Raw genomic sequence first — 12,003 nt, forward strand, 5'->3', positions numbered from 1 at the left:
GGGAAAGGAAGCTGTGAGATGAAGCAGGCCTCATGGGAGCATATAGGGTGTGTGCGTCCACCCTCAGCAGCCGTGGGCTCTCTCTGGCAGGAGCTGGAGTGGCTGCTGGAGATCAACCGGCTCACGCACCGGCTGCTCTGTAAGCACATGACCCTGGACAGCTTCGACGCCATGTTCCGGGAGGCCAACCACAACGTGTCTGCCCCCTACGGCCGCATCACCCTCCATGTCTTCTGGGAGCTGAACTTCGACTTCCTCCCCAACTATTGCTACAACGGGTCCACCAACCGGTAAGGGAGTCCCTGTGCGCAGGGGGCCGGGGTGGGCTGGGGGGGCGGGGAAGTGGTCCCTTCCTGGAACAGGCGTCTCGGGGAGTCCCTGTGTCCGCACAGTCTCTGTGCTGGGGGTGGGGAGGCCACAGGGAACAAGCCTGCCTCTGAGGGCCTTCAGGCAAGGAGGACGCAGGGAAAAAATGGGAAGAGTGAATTATGAGATGGAGGAAAGCCCCAGGCATGAGAGAGAAAACACCGCTACCCGATCTGGCCTGGGAAGTGATGGGAACCCCAAGAGAGGCTTCCTCCTCTGACAAGTAGTGCTTGAGGAGAGATGTGAAGGGTAAGTAGGAGTAAATAAGGTGAAAAGACAGGAGAAGACTATCCCAGGCAAAGTCTTCAAGGAGCCCAGGGTGCGTGGTGGGAATGGCGCCCGCGGAATGAGGCGGTGCTGCGGAGGTTAGTACAGCCCAGCCTAGGGGCAGGCATGGCGCCTTCTGAGCGGATGGTACTTCGATGACGTTATCCACATACCTGAATACGTTCGTGCAGAGTAGGCACACACAGCCCAGTGTCAGGCACCGAGGGGAGGACATGACCTAATCCCTTATCCTCACAGAAGTTCAAATCCTACTGGAAGTGGAGAGACATGTCATCCGCAGAACAAGTCCATGAGGTCCCACAAACGTGTGTGTGTTTATAGATCCTCTCGGTACCCTCAAGGGCCTGGTTCACGGCCAGGATTCAATAAGTCTGTTCTGAGTGAAATGAAGGCGCTGGGAGGGAACCCACAGAGGAGCCTGAGCCCACACACTTAGCAAGCCAGACTTGTGGTTCTGTAACGATTTGGGACTTTGAATCCTCTCAAGCAGAGGTCTGCAAGCGATCGCCCACAAGCCACATCTTGCTGCCAACTGTTTCTGTACAACCCGGGAGCAAAGAATGCTATCGACGTTTTTGAACAGTTGGGAAAAAGAATCCAAAGAATTATAGTTTGATGACAAGTGAAAAATCATTTGAAATTCATAAAGTTTGACTGGAACCCTGCCGTGCTCATTCATCTATAGTCTTTTCTGGGCGCTTCACGCTACGAGCCACACTTGAGTAATGGTGACAGAGACCATCTGGCTTGCAAAGCTGAGAACACTTCCTATCCGGGCCTTTCCAGAGTTTGTGGAACCCTGCTCTGAAGAAGCCAGCCGGGGGTGAGGGGAGGGATCAGAGCCCCAGAGAAGGCCATTTCCAGGCCCAGCCAGTGGTCCCTTTCTTGCCCGCTGTCCCTATGAGCAGCCATAGCCCAGAGGCTAGCCTGGGAGTCTGTACCACGGTTTCCCCACCTATGGGAAGGAGACAGCAGATGAATGAATGGGAGTGTGTCATAAGAGTTTAGTCATTTTTATAGACAGCCACCTGTAAACGCTGTGGTTGCACCTGGTCAGGAAGGGCTCTGGCTGGGTTGTGTCCCATGAAGAGTGCTCTCAGGACCCAGTTAACTCCCACCCCCTCTCTTTTCCTCTACTAGTTTTGTTCGAACTGCCATTCCTTTTACCCAAGAACCGCAAAGAGATAAACCCGCCAACGTCCAGCCTTATTACCTCTATGGATCCAAGGTGAGTCCTCCTAAGAAGACTAGTGAGCTTAAGCAAATACAGAAGTGTTCCCCAAATCAGAAAAAGTAAAAAGGTACAGAGCTAGAGAGGCAGAACCAACTGTAAGTATACTCGTCTTTATTTGTGCACAGCTAGCAAGGCTGGGGGTAAAGCAGACTTGGCAGGGGGGTTGCTGGGTGAGAATTATTTGGGAGGATTTCACTGAGGCGAGCAGGGAAGTAAGTGTGTGGGGCTTCTCATCTTCATCCTGTGTCCTCCTGTTACTCAGCTGATTCACTGCAGAGTGGTCGTGAGATTCTGGGATTTTGTGCTCCGGAAAGGCAAGGGTTTTGCTGAGAGGTAGCCTTGGGGAAGGTATAGTTTTGAAGGAAATCCCAGAAGGCTGGAGCTAGAGCTGGGAGACGGGTCTTCTGTCGTCTCTCTGCTGCTTCGTTCATAGTATGCATCCTGACATTAACCAGGCCTCCCAAATGGTGCCCCGTTCTAGACCTTCAGTCCTTTGCCATTCATGAAGCAAACATTTATTAAGCGCCCACAATAAGCCAGACATTGGACTAGATTCTGCATGCTGGGGATGTATCAGAGATTAAAACAAACACCATCTCTACCCTCCTCGAATTTCTATACCCGTGGTGAGGACAGAGGGCAGTGTTCACAGAGTCTCACCAACACTGTGATAGATGTAGGAGATCTGTTTCTTACCCTGTGGGTTTGCAGGGGAAGAATGCCACTGTGAGAGGGAAACATGTCCACGAAAACAAAGCCAATGTTTTCCTTTGTGATGGAATAGAAATGGCCACCTTTGACCCCATTTTCAAAAAGTAAGCCCAGATGGACCCAGAAGAACTGAATACATATAAGAAAAGGTATTCCTCTAGGTCAGGGAGCCCTCAACTGGGAAGTGTGGTGAACCCGTGTGCTTCCACCACTTAGGCCTACGGCAGGCTTAGACGTCTTGGGATGATGCTGGGACAGTGCATATGTCCTCTCGAGGACAGCCAGTCTTTCTGGCAGCTTTCTCTAAACAAGGGACACTTGGAACCAGCATTTTGGATAGTTCACAGAAATGTCATTGAATGACCCTGACTCACAAAGTAAGAACAACACACCCCTTTCCAAATGTCTTTCAAACCTTGTGATTATAACAAGGAGAAAGACACATTTATGTTGATGCTTATATGTCTTTAATACTTTCTGCTCTCCAATTTCCTTTTTTGTCGAAGCTAAGAGAGCAGACCTTAAGCTCAGAGTCATTAGTAGGCCATAGAATCTAAGTCAGGCTTAATGTTATTTTGTTTCCAGGGTACTGGTTTTTCATTTATGGAGTCATATAAGTCTATCTTTTAAAATCCAGTTTAGGTTTTAAAAATGAGTTGATTTAAAGAAAAATGTTGTTAATAATAGTAAAGATCGCCTGTGGTTTAAACAAAATGGAGATGGGGTACAAGGTGGTATATGATAGCCTGAAAGCCGGACAACACTGTAGAGCAAGGCTTCCCAGTCTTTCCAAAATCATCCCCCCAACAGCAGAGGGGACAGGATGTCCGCCTCTGCTGACTGACAACATACCCCCAAAGAGCCCATCTTTAACTCAAAAGTTTCCTCAAAGTACTGTGTTTTATTAAGTCATGCAAATTTTGCTTTCTGTGCCATAATATATTCATGTTTGTTTAAGCGTTAAAATGCTGTTTTCCATTCCTAACGGGGGTCCCCTAAACAGACACTCCTGAGAGACGCCGTGTTCTCCTTTGGCATACTCTGGGGGTATAAGCTTTGCAGCTTGAGAAGCTTTGTCATAGGGCATTCGTCCAACCCGCGTGACCCACAGAAGCACTGACCCTGGACAGCTTCGACAAGAACGTTGAGGGGAGGTGTAAGGGTGGTCTAGGAACACATGTTTACGAAAGATCTACTGTAGGGAGGGCTTTAAGCTACGGGATGCAGGCCGCCTCCTCCCTAACCCTCACTCCTTAAAATGAGGCAGCATGGCAGCATGATCGCCCCCCCCACCCTGCAGTAAGGCCCCCACGTCGGGGACATCCTGATTAGCGGCATCCTCATCAGCCCCGTCATCTTCCTGGTTGGCTTCCCCTTCGGCATCTGGTTCTGCTTCTGCTCCGGAGTTCTTGCGCGGCATTTCCACCAGGGGGAGGCCCTGCAGGTCTTCCTCTCTCTGCCCAAGGGCGGGGGCCTCCTCTGGCCATCTCACCAACCCATTGGCTTCCTCCATGTGGCCAGCTCTGTAAGACCATCGAGGCTCATGGCAACGGATGCACCAGAACTGGAGACAGATGAAAGCTAAGACGGCTGTGAAGCAGGCCAGCAGAATGGCCATCAACACCCACAGGGAGATCTGGGGGTCCACCAGCGAGCTCCCAGCTGCCAGCGGACTCTTATCCAGGGTATGGAACATGGTGCAGTAGTGCCTATAGGGGAAGGCAGCCTTCTTGCAGCTAATGCAGAGGAAGTAGAGAGTGGAAGGGGCGAGGTGTTCCAGCACCACGGAGCTGATGGTTCGAGGCACCTTCTCCTCGTGGTGGAAGCTGTAGCGAAGATAGCCGGAAAAGATGCTATTCCAGTTGGGCCTATACATAATATGGTAATAGTCCTCCAGGCAGGGCTCCGAGGATGACCAGGAAATGATGGCTCCTGTGTGAGAAACGTTCCCAACCTCGATGTTCATCCTGATTCTAGAACCAGAATCAAAGCGAAAAATGACATCCCCTTATTGAAGCACTTAGGTACGATATTCATAACCACCATATGTTGAGCATTCACGATGGGAACTAAGATTGCCCCTGTTTCACAAAGAAATGGGGATCGGGAGGTTACTTTAGTCAGCGAAGGTGTAGCTAAGAAATAAGAGATTGGAAGTTCACACTGGGGCTGTCTCATGTCAAAGCCCTGGCCTGCAGGACTGAAAAAGAGACACCCACATGCCCCAGCCTCATCCTCCCCTGGCTCAGGTCCTTTAGATACAACATAGTTTCCAACCCTTTAAAAAACGAAGAAAGGCAATAAAAGAAATCGGACAACCCGATTAACGTGCCCTTGTTAGTCACCAAGTCAGACCATTCTATCACCTACAGTATCCCTTCTGGACCTTCTGCTTCTGCCTCCAGTGCTGTGAACTCAATCATCTAGAACATTCTGCCCACTGCTATTTTAGCCTCTCAATTCTGTTGCCCGTGAGAGAGGAGATTTGCGTCATCACTCCTTGCCAGCTGATTGCTCCCCAAAGCCTCTGCTCATGTTTTGTTCCTTTGTTTGTTTGTTCAAGGCTGGAGGTACCCAGGAAATCTGTTGTGTAGTTCAAGGCAGTCAGCTCCTAAGACTAGCATAAATGCTGCTGTTTCTTACCTCAGGTCCTGTGCGTGTTAACAATGATAGTCATCACCAACGGTTAGGGAGTGACTGCTGGGTCACATCTAGTATGCGTCATGCTTGATGCTCACATACTGTAATAAATTTCCCTTAATCTTCGTCACACCCTCTGAGCATTTCCAGAGGCAAGGCTGCTGGGTTTAGTTACAGATCGTCATTGCAAATTGAGGTGCTGGTACGAACACCCAGTTGCTGTTTTTCCACAAACTAAATGAGCCCTCTTCAGATTATCAGCCCTCCTGCTTTAGTAAGAGAGTACTATCTTCAAGCTTTTTAGTTTCTCTTAAATACTGTCTCTTTGAGAGAGAGAGAATGTCCCCTCCACTGAATTTCCCCTGGTAAAATTCAGGGGCAGCCATATTCCTTCAGCCTGTGTGTGCTCACATACGGTCTCCCCCACCCTGTTCTCTCCCCTTCCTGTCTCACGTGGAAGTGAAATGCAGAAGCCTGTGGTTTAGATCTTAATGACCTAGTCAAAACCCATCAACCAGATTTTAACCTGAATTGGATGTGAAGCCAAACTGATTCCATGACAAGCTGCGCTCTCCCCTCCCTGCCTCCCTCCCACCTTTGATTTCCATGCCCGTTTACCTAGAGGAGGTGGGTTGCAGAAAAGCACAGCACTGAGTGATTTTTCAATCCTCGTTTTTCTTCTCTAAGGAGGACAGTGAGCTGAAATGCTCAGGAAAGGAAAGAGTTCCCTTCTCTTTGGTTGGGAATTTCTTCCCGGAAACATGGGTAATGAGAAGGACAAGACAGGTGTGCTCAGATCCCTCCCGGGAAGGTCATTGCGAAGGAGACTGTTTGCACTCTCTTCAGCAGTCTCCCTTCTTGTGACCTCCCCCATCCTCTCCGCCCCACACACCCCTGTAAACACACTTCTGACCACAATGAAAAGAGCTTAATTCATTGCTTATAATACAGAGGCAATGGCCTTTGTAAACCCCTTCCATCAGGGGTGATCAGGAATCCCGTGCTTCGTCATGAATCTTTTCTCCTGTTGGCTTCGCATCTGCTGCTGGCTGTCTTTGCAGACTGAGTTCTCGACAGCAGACATTTTTAAGAGCTTTCTGGCAAGACACTGTAGCAGCATCTTCAGCTTTGGGGACCAGATGAGTCTCCCTTATTTGCTTTTCCTTTTCTGCTTCTGTTTCTAAATTCCCCCTATTTTTAGCTGTTCGTATTGCCATCGCCTGGCCCTCCGCCAGGCAGAGTGTGAAAGGAAAAACCATTTCCATTTCCAAGAAGAGCCATTTATGTCCCTTACCTGATGCTCGCGGTGGATCTGGTTAGAACGCAGCCTGCAGAGGCAGGGACAGAGTGGACCAAAGCTGAAGGGACGGAGCCTTCTCCCCTCCGCTGCTCTGGGCTCTCCTTGATGCCTCTCGCCACTGTCTGAGTAATCCCACTGTCGCCCCCAACGCTCACATTATTCATTTCTTCAGATCAGCATCATTCACCATGGCAACCAGCAGGCATCTGTACGCACGATGCTTTCAGGGACCAGTCTGGAAAGGCTTTTGCCCACTGAGCGGAGCTCTCATTCCTTTGGCCAAAAAAAAAAAAAAAAAAAAAAAGGCAAACAGTCTCCTGCAAACTGATCCTCAGAATGGTACTAATTCTTCCAGGACTGCCAAATGTTCTCTTTGATTGGTTGGTGATCGTTTCGGGCCCCATCTAGACCCTCTTTGGACAATGGCTCAATGTAAAGATGCCCGTCTCAGTTATCCAACAATTAAAACAGTAATTTTATCCCAAGCCCTCCCATCCTTACCCTCCCTCTCTATCACCTTCTTTCTTCATTCGTATCTCCTGTGGCATTCTCCAATTATATGTATGACCCTGGTCAAGAGTCTTTTATTCTCTGGGCCTTGGTTCCATCCTCTGTAAAGCTCTGGGTTTGGGCTCGAGGGGGATGGCAGAGGGAAAGCAGGAGCTTACCCCTGCCCAGTCCAGAACCCTTGTCGGACTTGCTGAACCATCCCGGCACTGGCACTGGGTTGATCCGAGTGTCCCATCCAAAATTCTGGTCTACCCAGAACCCCAGAGTGTGACCTTATTTGGAAATAGGGTCTTTATCAATTGAATAAGGTAAAGATCTTGAAATGATATCATCCTAGATTTAAGGGGAGCCCTAAATCCAGTGACTGGTGTCTTTATAAGAGAAAGGAGAAGGAGTTTCCACGCAGAGGGACACAAAGGGAAGGAGCCATGTAGACACAGAAGCAGAGGTTGGGATAATGCTTTTGTAACTGAGGGGCGCCAGCAGCACCTGGAGCTGGAAAATGAAAAGAAGGGGTCTGCCCCCGGGCCTTCAGAGGGGGCGTGGCCCACCAGCACCTGGAGCTGAGGCTTCGGCCTCCAGAGCTGTGAGATGCTACGGTGTTAAGACACCATGTTTGTAGTGATGTGTTACAATGGCTCAGGGAAACTACTACAGCCCTCCTTCCAGCTGGGCTCAGGAACAAGCATCCCAAGAAACTGCCTACCAGCCAGTCACCTGGGATAGATCCCGGAAATGGAAACTGCTTACTATTATTCCCAGATTGGATGGTCCTCCAAGTTCCTCTTTGAAGAATCCTGACTCTGCTTCCATTTCCCATAAAGGTGTACCTGCCTCTGAGATTCCATCCCTTCCTGGTTGCCATCACTATTGGGACAATCACAGAGCATGTCAGAAATACAGAGAGAATAAAGTTCTGTTATCTTCAGCCGCCAAGTTTGTGGAAATTTGTCATAGCAGCTCCAGCCAGATTTAGACCTGAATTATTTTACACAAATTATGTGCTTTTAAAAGTCAGGGGTTTTTTTTGTTTTTTGTTTTTTTCCTCTTCTTGGTTCTTGGCCAGAGTATCCAAGTGAACCCATGAAAGTCTCCTTGTGATTCACAGGAGTGATAATCAAAAAGTTAAGAAGAGTTTCCTGGGGAGCTGCAGACCCTCCCCTGGCCAAGGGTCTCTGTGAGGCCTGGCGTCTTGGGATGTGCCTTGATTAGACACTTGCTCTGTGGCTTCCCCGTGGCATTAGGTCCTCCCGGGGGCCTGTCTAAACTCTGCTGTAATGTGTGCTAATGGCAGCTCCCTGCAGAACATCAAAGTGTCCTCGCCCCAGAAAGGCCAGTGTGGAAGTTTGCAGGTGCCTTTTGAAAAGGTTATTTTGAGGGAAATAAAAATACCAGACTTAGGAGGCCTGTAGAGTGACGAGATAGAGCTCAAACCTTTGCCACAGAAAATGGAGATTTATTTTTAATGCTCCTGGATGCCATTTTTAACACTTAGCTCTTCATTTGAGAAGTTGAGACACGGAGAATGGGAGTGAGGCCTAGAAACCTTCCTGTTTCCCAGATCCCGAGAGAAGGGTGGCATTCCTCAGGCCGTATGACTGACTAGTGGCAAAGTCAGGGGTGGAAACCAGGTCCCCGACTCGCAGGCCTGGGTCCGTCGTGCTCCTTTGGACCATCACTGTCCACCAGCAGCAGAGGAGCCAGGGCAGCCCTCAGGGTGTGAGATAAATCTTCCGGGGCACTGGCCTCAGGAGATCACATCCCAGCCAGACTCCCTCTCTCTCCCCCTTCACGGAGGACCCTCCCATAGTGTGTCCAAGTTTGTAGCCTCGTGGGCAGGCAGCCTGGGAGGGCCCTGAATGACTCACACCTCTAGTAAATTACTGCCAGAGATCAGCCCTACAGGTGTCCCCGTGCACTTCCTGGAGCTGGCAGCAAAGGGATGATGAGAGGGCATTCCTGGGCCAATCCCAAAGCTGAACGGCACCCAGGAGAAGGTAGTGGTTCAGAGTACAGGCCCTAAAACCCCAAGGCTGGTTGCAAATCCTGCCTATGTAGACTTGGCAGATCCCCTCACTTTTCTATACCTTGGTTAACTCTTCTGTCAGACGGGAATATCAAGAATCCCTGTGTTAAGTGTCGGGCCATGAGACAAGCCTCTCCCCATAAGTGCTGGGCCTAGGAACAGCCGTTACTCTTCAGGAGACCAGCTTGTGGGCCAGAGCCATTTCCTGAGTTGACTGTAGCTTCACCCAGGAGTTGTCAAGGGCAACTTCGTGACGCTTCCTTCCTTCCTTTTTTTTTTTTTTGCTTTCATAAAACAGTTTTATTATTTAGGAAAAAAAAATGCTCATTGTATATAAATTAAAGAATACAGAAAGCCCAAAGACAGGAATCAAACCTGTATAACTCAGAAATAATCAGTGAGAACATTCTGGTACATCTTACCTGGGCTTTGTCACTTTACCCAGGAAACAACTCTTTGAGGTAGGCTTCTTTTTTTTTAAAAAAAAAGATTTTATTTATTTATTTGACAGAGAGAGAGACAGTGAGAGAGGGAAGACAAGCAGTGGGAGTGGGAGAGGGAGAAGCAGGCTTCCTGCAGAGCAGGGAACCTGATGCAGGGCTTCAATCCCAGGACTCCAGGACCATGACCTGAGCCGAAGGCTTCTTATCACCGTTATGCAAAGGGAGAAACTGAGGCTCCCAGCGGTTCATTACCTCGACCATCATCACAAAGTGGGATTTGGCAGAACCATGCCATCTTCTGGTCTGTAGTCCCTAGAGCCGGAGCTCCTGGCCAGCCTCCCTGAAATGCTGCTCCTCTCCACTGTCATTCTTCTGTCAACTGCTGTCAACAGGAGCACTCACCCTCACTCAGCTTCTCTGGAGAAGTAGAGACAGGACTTCACAGTTTAGTGGATTCCAGAATGATGGGAGCAGACAAGGAACTAAAATACCTCAGAGAGAATATTCAACCACCTGAATGAAGCCAGCAGAAGCAGGGACACCATCGAATACACCTGGAAAAAAGCATTCAGTGACTGTTTCTGCTTCCTGCTCTGGAGCCTGGAGTCCCCGTACCCCTGACCAAGAGCTCTGGCACTTAGGGTGAGGGGTGATCCTCAATGTCAAAAAACCTTTCACAACTGATCCAGGAATGGAAACTAGTATATGAGCCTAAGTTTTAAACATATACTTCTCTAAGTAAAGTGAATTATATAGAGTCTATCAAAATACCACCTTCCAGGTGACATAGAGTGTCACACAAGGCAGCCCCTAAATGATAACCAATAATTTCCCAACACTTTTTCAGTCTTTAGAAATTGTTGGTGGGACCTTGTGTTTGGCGTGATCGTCACCCGCTAAATGATCCCTCCCCACCCCCAACCCTGTCTAAGCCATGATTTGACCTCAGGGAAATTCATCCCACTCTTGGAGTGCTTTCTCCATGTCATGGTCCTAGGATCTAGGGCCCAGTGCTTTGCTGCAGACAACTGAGTACGTCCCTTCTGGGTCCATGCCTTGCCACCGGCATTTCCCACCATTGCCTACCCCAGGGAGTCTGCATCAGCCCCACTGACAAGACCACCAGCCGCACCACTGGCTCTGCTGTGCACCCCCCCCGCCCCCCCCATATCTGCATGGCACCACTCCCCAGCTACACAGCATCTTCAATCCACCAGTCCAGAAGGCTTTTATTTTGGCACTTGGCATGCATGGCAAAACAGCATTTTGTGTTTTTCTTCCCTTAGATTCTGCCTCTGCTAAATGGGGGTGATTGTACCTTGCCTTACCTGGTGTAGGAGGCTGGTAATGCCCCAAAGATATCAGGTCCTAATCCTGTAACCTGGAAATATTACTTTATTCGAAATAGGGGCTTTGTCGATGTGAGTGAAGGACCGGGAAATGGGAAGATTAACATAATTATCAGGATGGATCCTTCATGCTATCAGAGGCAGAGGGAGGTCACCCATGTACTGAGGAGGAGCCCACCTCTCAGGGGATTGGAGAGAGGTGGCCACAAGTCAGGCACCAGGAGCTGGAAGAGGCAAGGGATGGGTTCTCCCCTTCCAGCCTCTGGAGGGGGTGTGGCCCTGCTGACACCTTGATCTTAGTTCAGTCATACTGATTTTGGCCTATGGCTTCCAGAACTATAAGAGAATGTATTTATGCTGTTTTACCAGATTTGTGGTCATTTGTTAATAGCTGCCACAGAAAACGATACACCTGGGTAGTGATGAAGGAATTATTCATGAGCTGAGATGCACTTTACACTTGTGTATGGGTACAGGTTACTTAAAAAGCGATGACATCAGTTTCTTCCAAAACTTTTAGAATCTCTAAGTATCATACCACTGGTAGGACACTGCCGAACAGATCTCCAGCTCCTGTTCTCCGTCTTTGTTCATGAGACAAGAAAGGGAGGAGCATCAACCCTTGAGGTCTCTAGAGCAGTTCCCTTGGATTTTTTAACCTCTGAGCTGAGAAGCCCGAGAAGGAACCCATACGTTGGAGACCCAGCCTGTGGCTCACTACATATCAAGAAGAGACAGAGAGAAACACCAGCAAGCAGTCCTGATGCACTTGGACCTGTAACTCAGGGTGTATCAGTCCTTCAACCCATCTTAGCCGGTGGGTCCCCAAACAAGGATGGCGGCGTGCATCTCTCATCTTCTTGCCCTGTGGGTTTCAGAGAGCTGAGCTGCAGCCTGAATTCAGCCTGGATTCGGGGGCCGTGTTTGTGTCCCTGGGCTGCTGGGATTCGGACTACTCAAGGAACATTAGAGAAATTGTGACGAATGTAGGAAATTAGAAACAGTTTTAACTCCTCTTGGGATCTCGGAAAACAGGGATTGTGATTCCGGAAAGGAGAGATGCAAGCTGCTTGCAGATTCCGTTTGCCAAATACATAGTCCTCGCTGTCTGGAGGGACTGTGTTTACTGTCAATGA

General features: G+C 49.2%; 2 protein-coding genes across 4 annotated transcripts in view; one reads left to right on the forward strand and one right to left on the reverse strand.

Annotated features, from left to right (window-relative positions):
* Positions 1–12,003, forward strand: part of CYFIP2 (cytoplasmic FMR1 interacting protein 2) — a 125,480-nt gene that overhangs the window by 68,949 nt on the left and 44,528 nt on the right. For all 3 annotated transcript variants that reach the window (XM_059174150.1, XM_059174152.1, XM_059174151.1), the window contains 2 exons: positions 91–290; positions 1,795–1,882. In XM_059174150.1, coding sequence (XP_059030133.1) covers positions 91–290; positions 1,795–1,882 — 288 coding nt within the window. The remainder of the gene's footprint in view (positions 1–90; positions 291–1,794; positions 1,883–12,003) is intronic.
* Positions 1,983–6,800, reverse strand: FNDC9 (fibronectin type III domain containing 9). The gene is made up of 2 exons (XM_059174154.1): positions 6,534–6,800; positions 1,983–4,572 (listed from the first exon to the last, which is right to left on the reverse strand). The coding sequence occupies exons 1-2, from the start codon at positions 6,701–6,703 to the stop codon at positions 3,846–3,848; spliced, it is 897 nt and encodes a 298-aa protein (XP_059030137.1). The 5' UTR covers positions 6,704–6,800; the 3' UTR covers positions 1,983–3,845.

Source organism: Mustela lutreola, chromosome 5 (assembly GCF_030435805.1).
Source record: "Mustela lutreola isolate mMusLut2 chromosome 5, mMusLut2.pri, whole genome shotgun sequence".
NCBI classification, from domain to species: Eukaryota; Metazoa; Chordata; class Mammalia; order Carnivora; family Mustelidae; genus Mustela; species Mustela lutreola.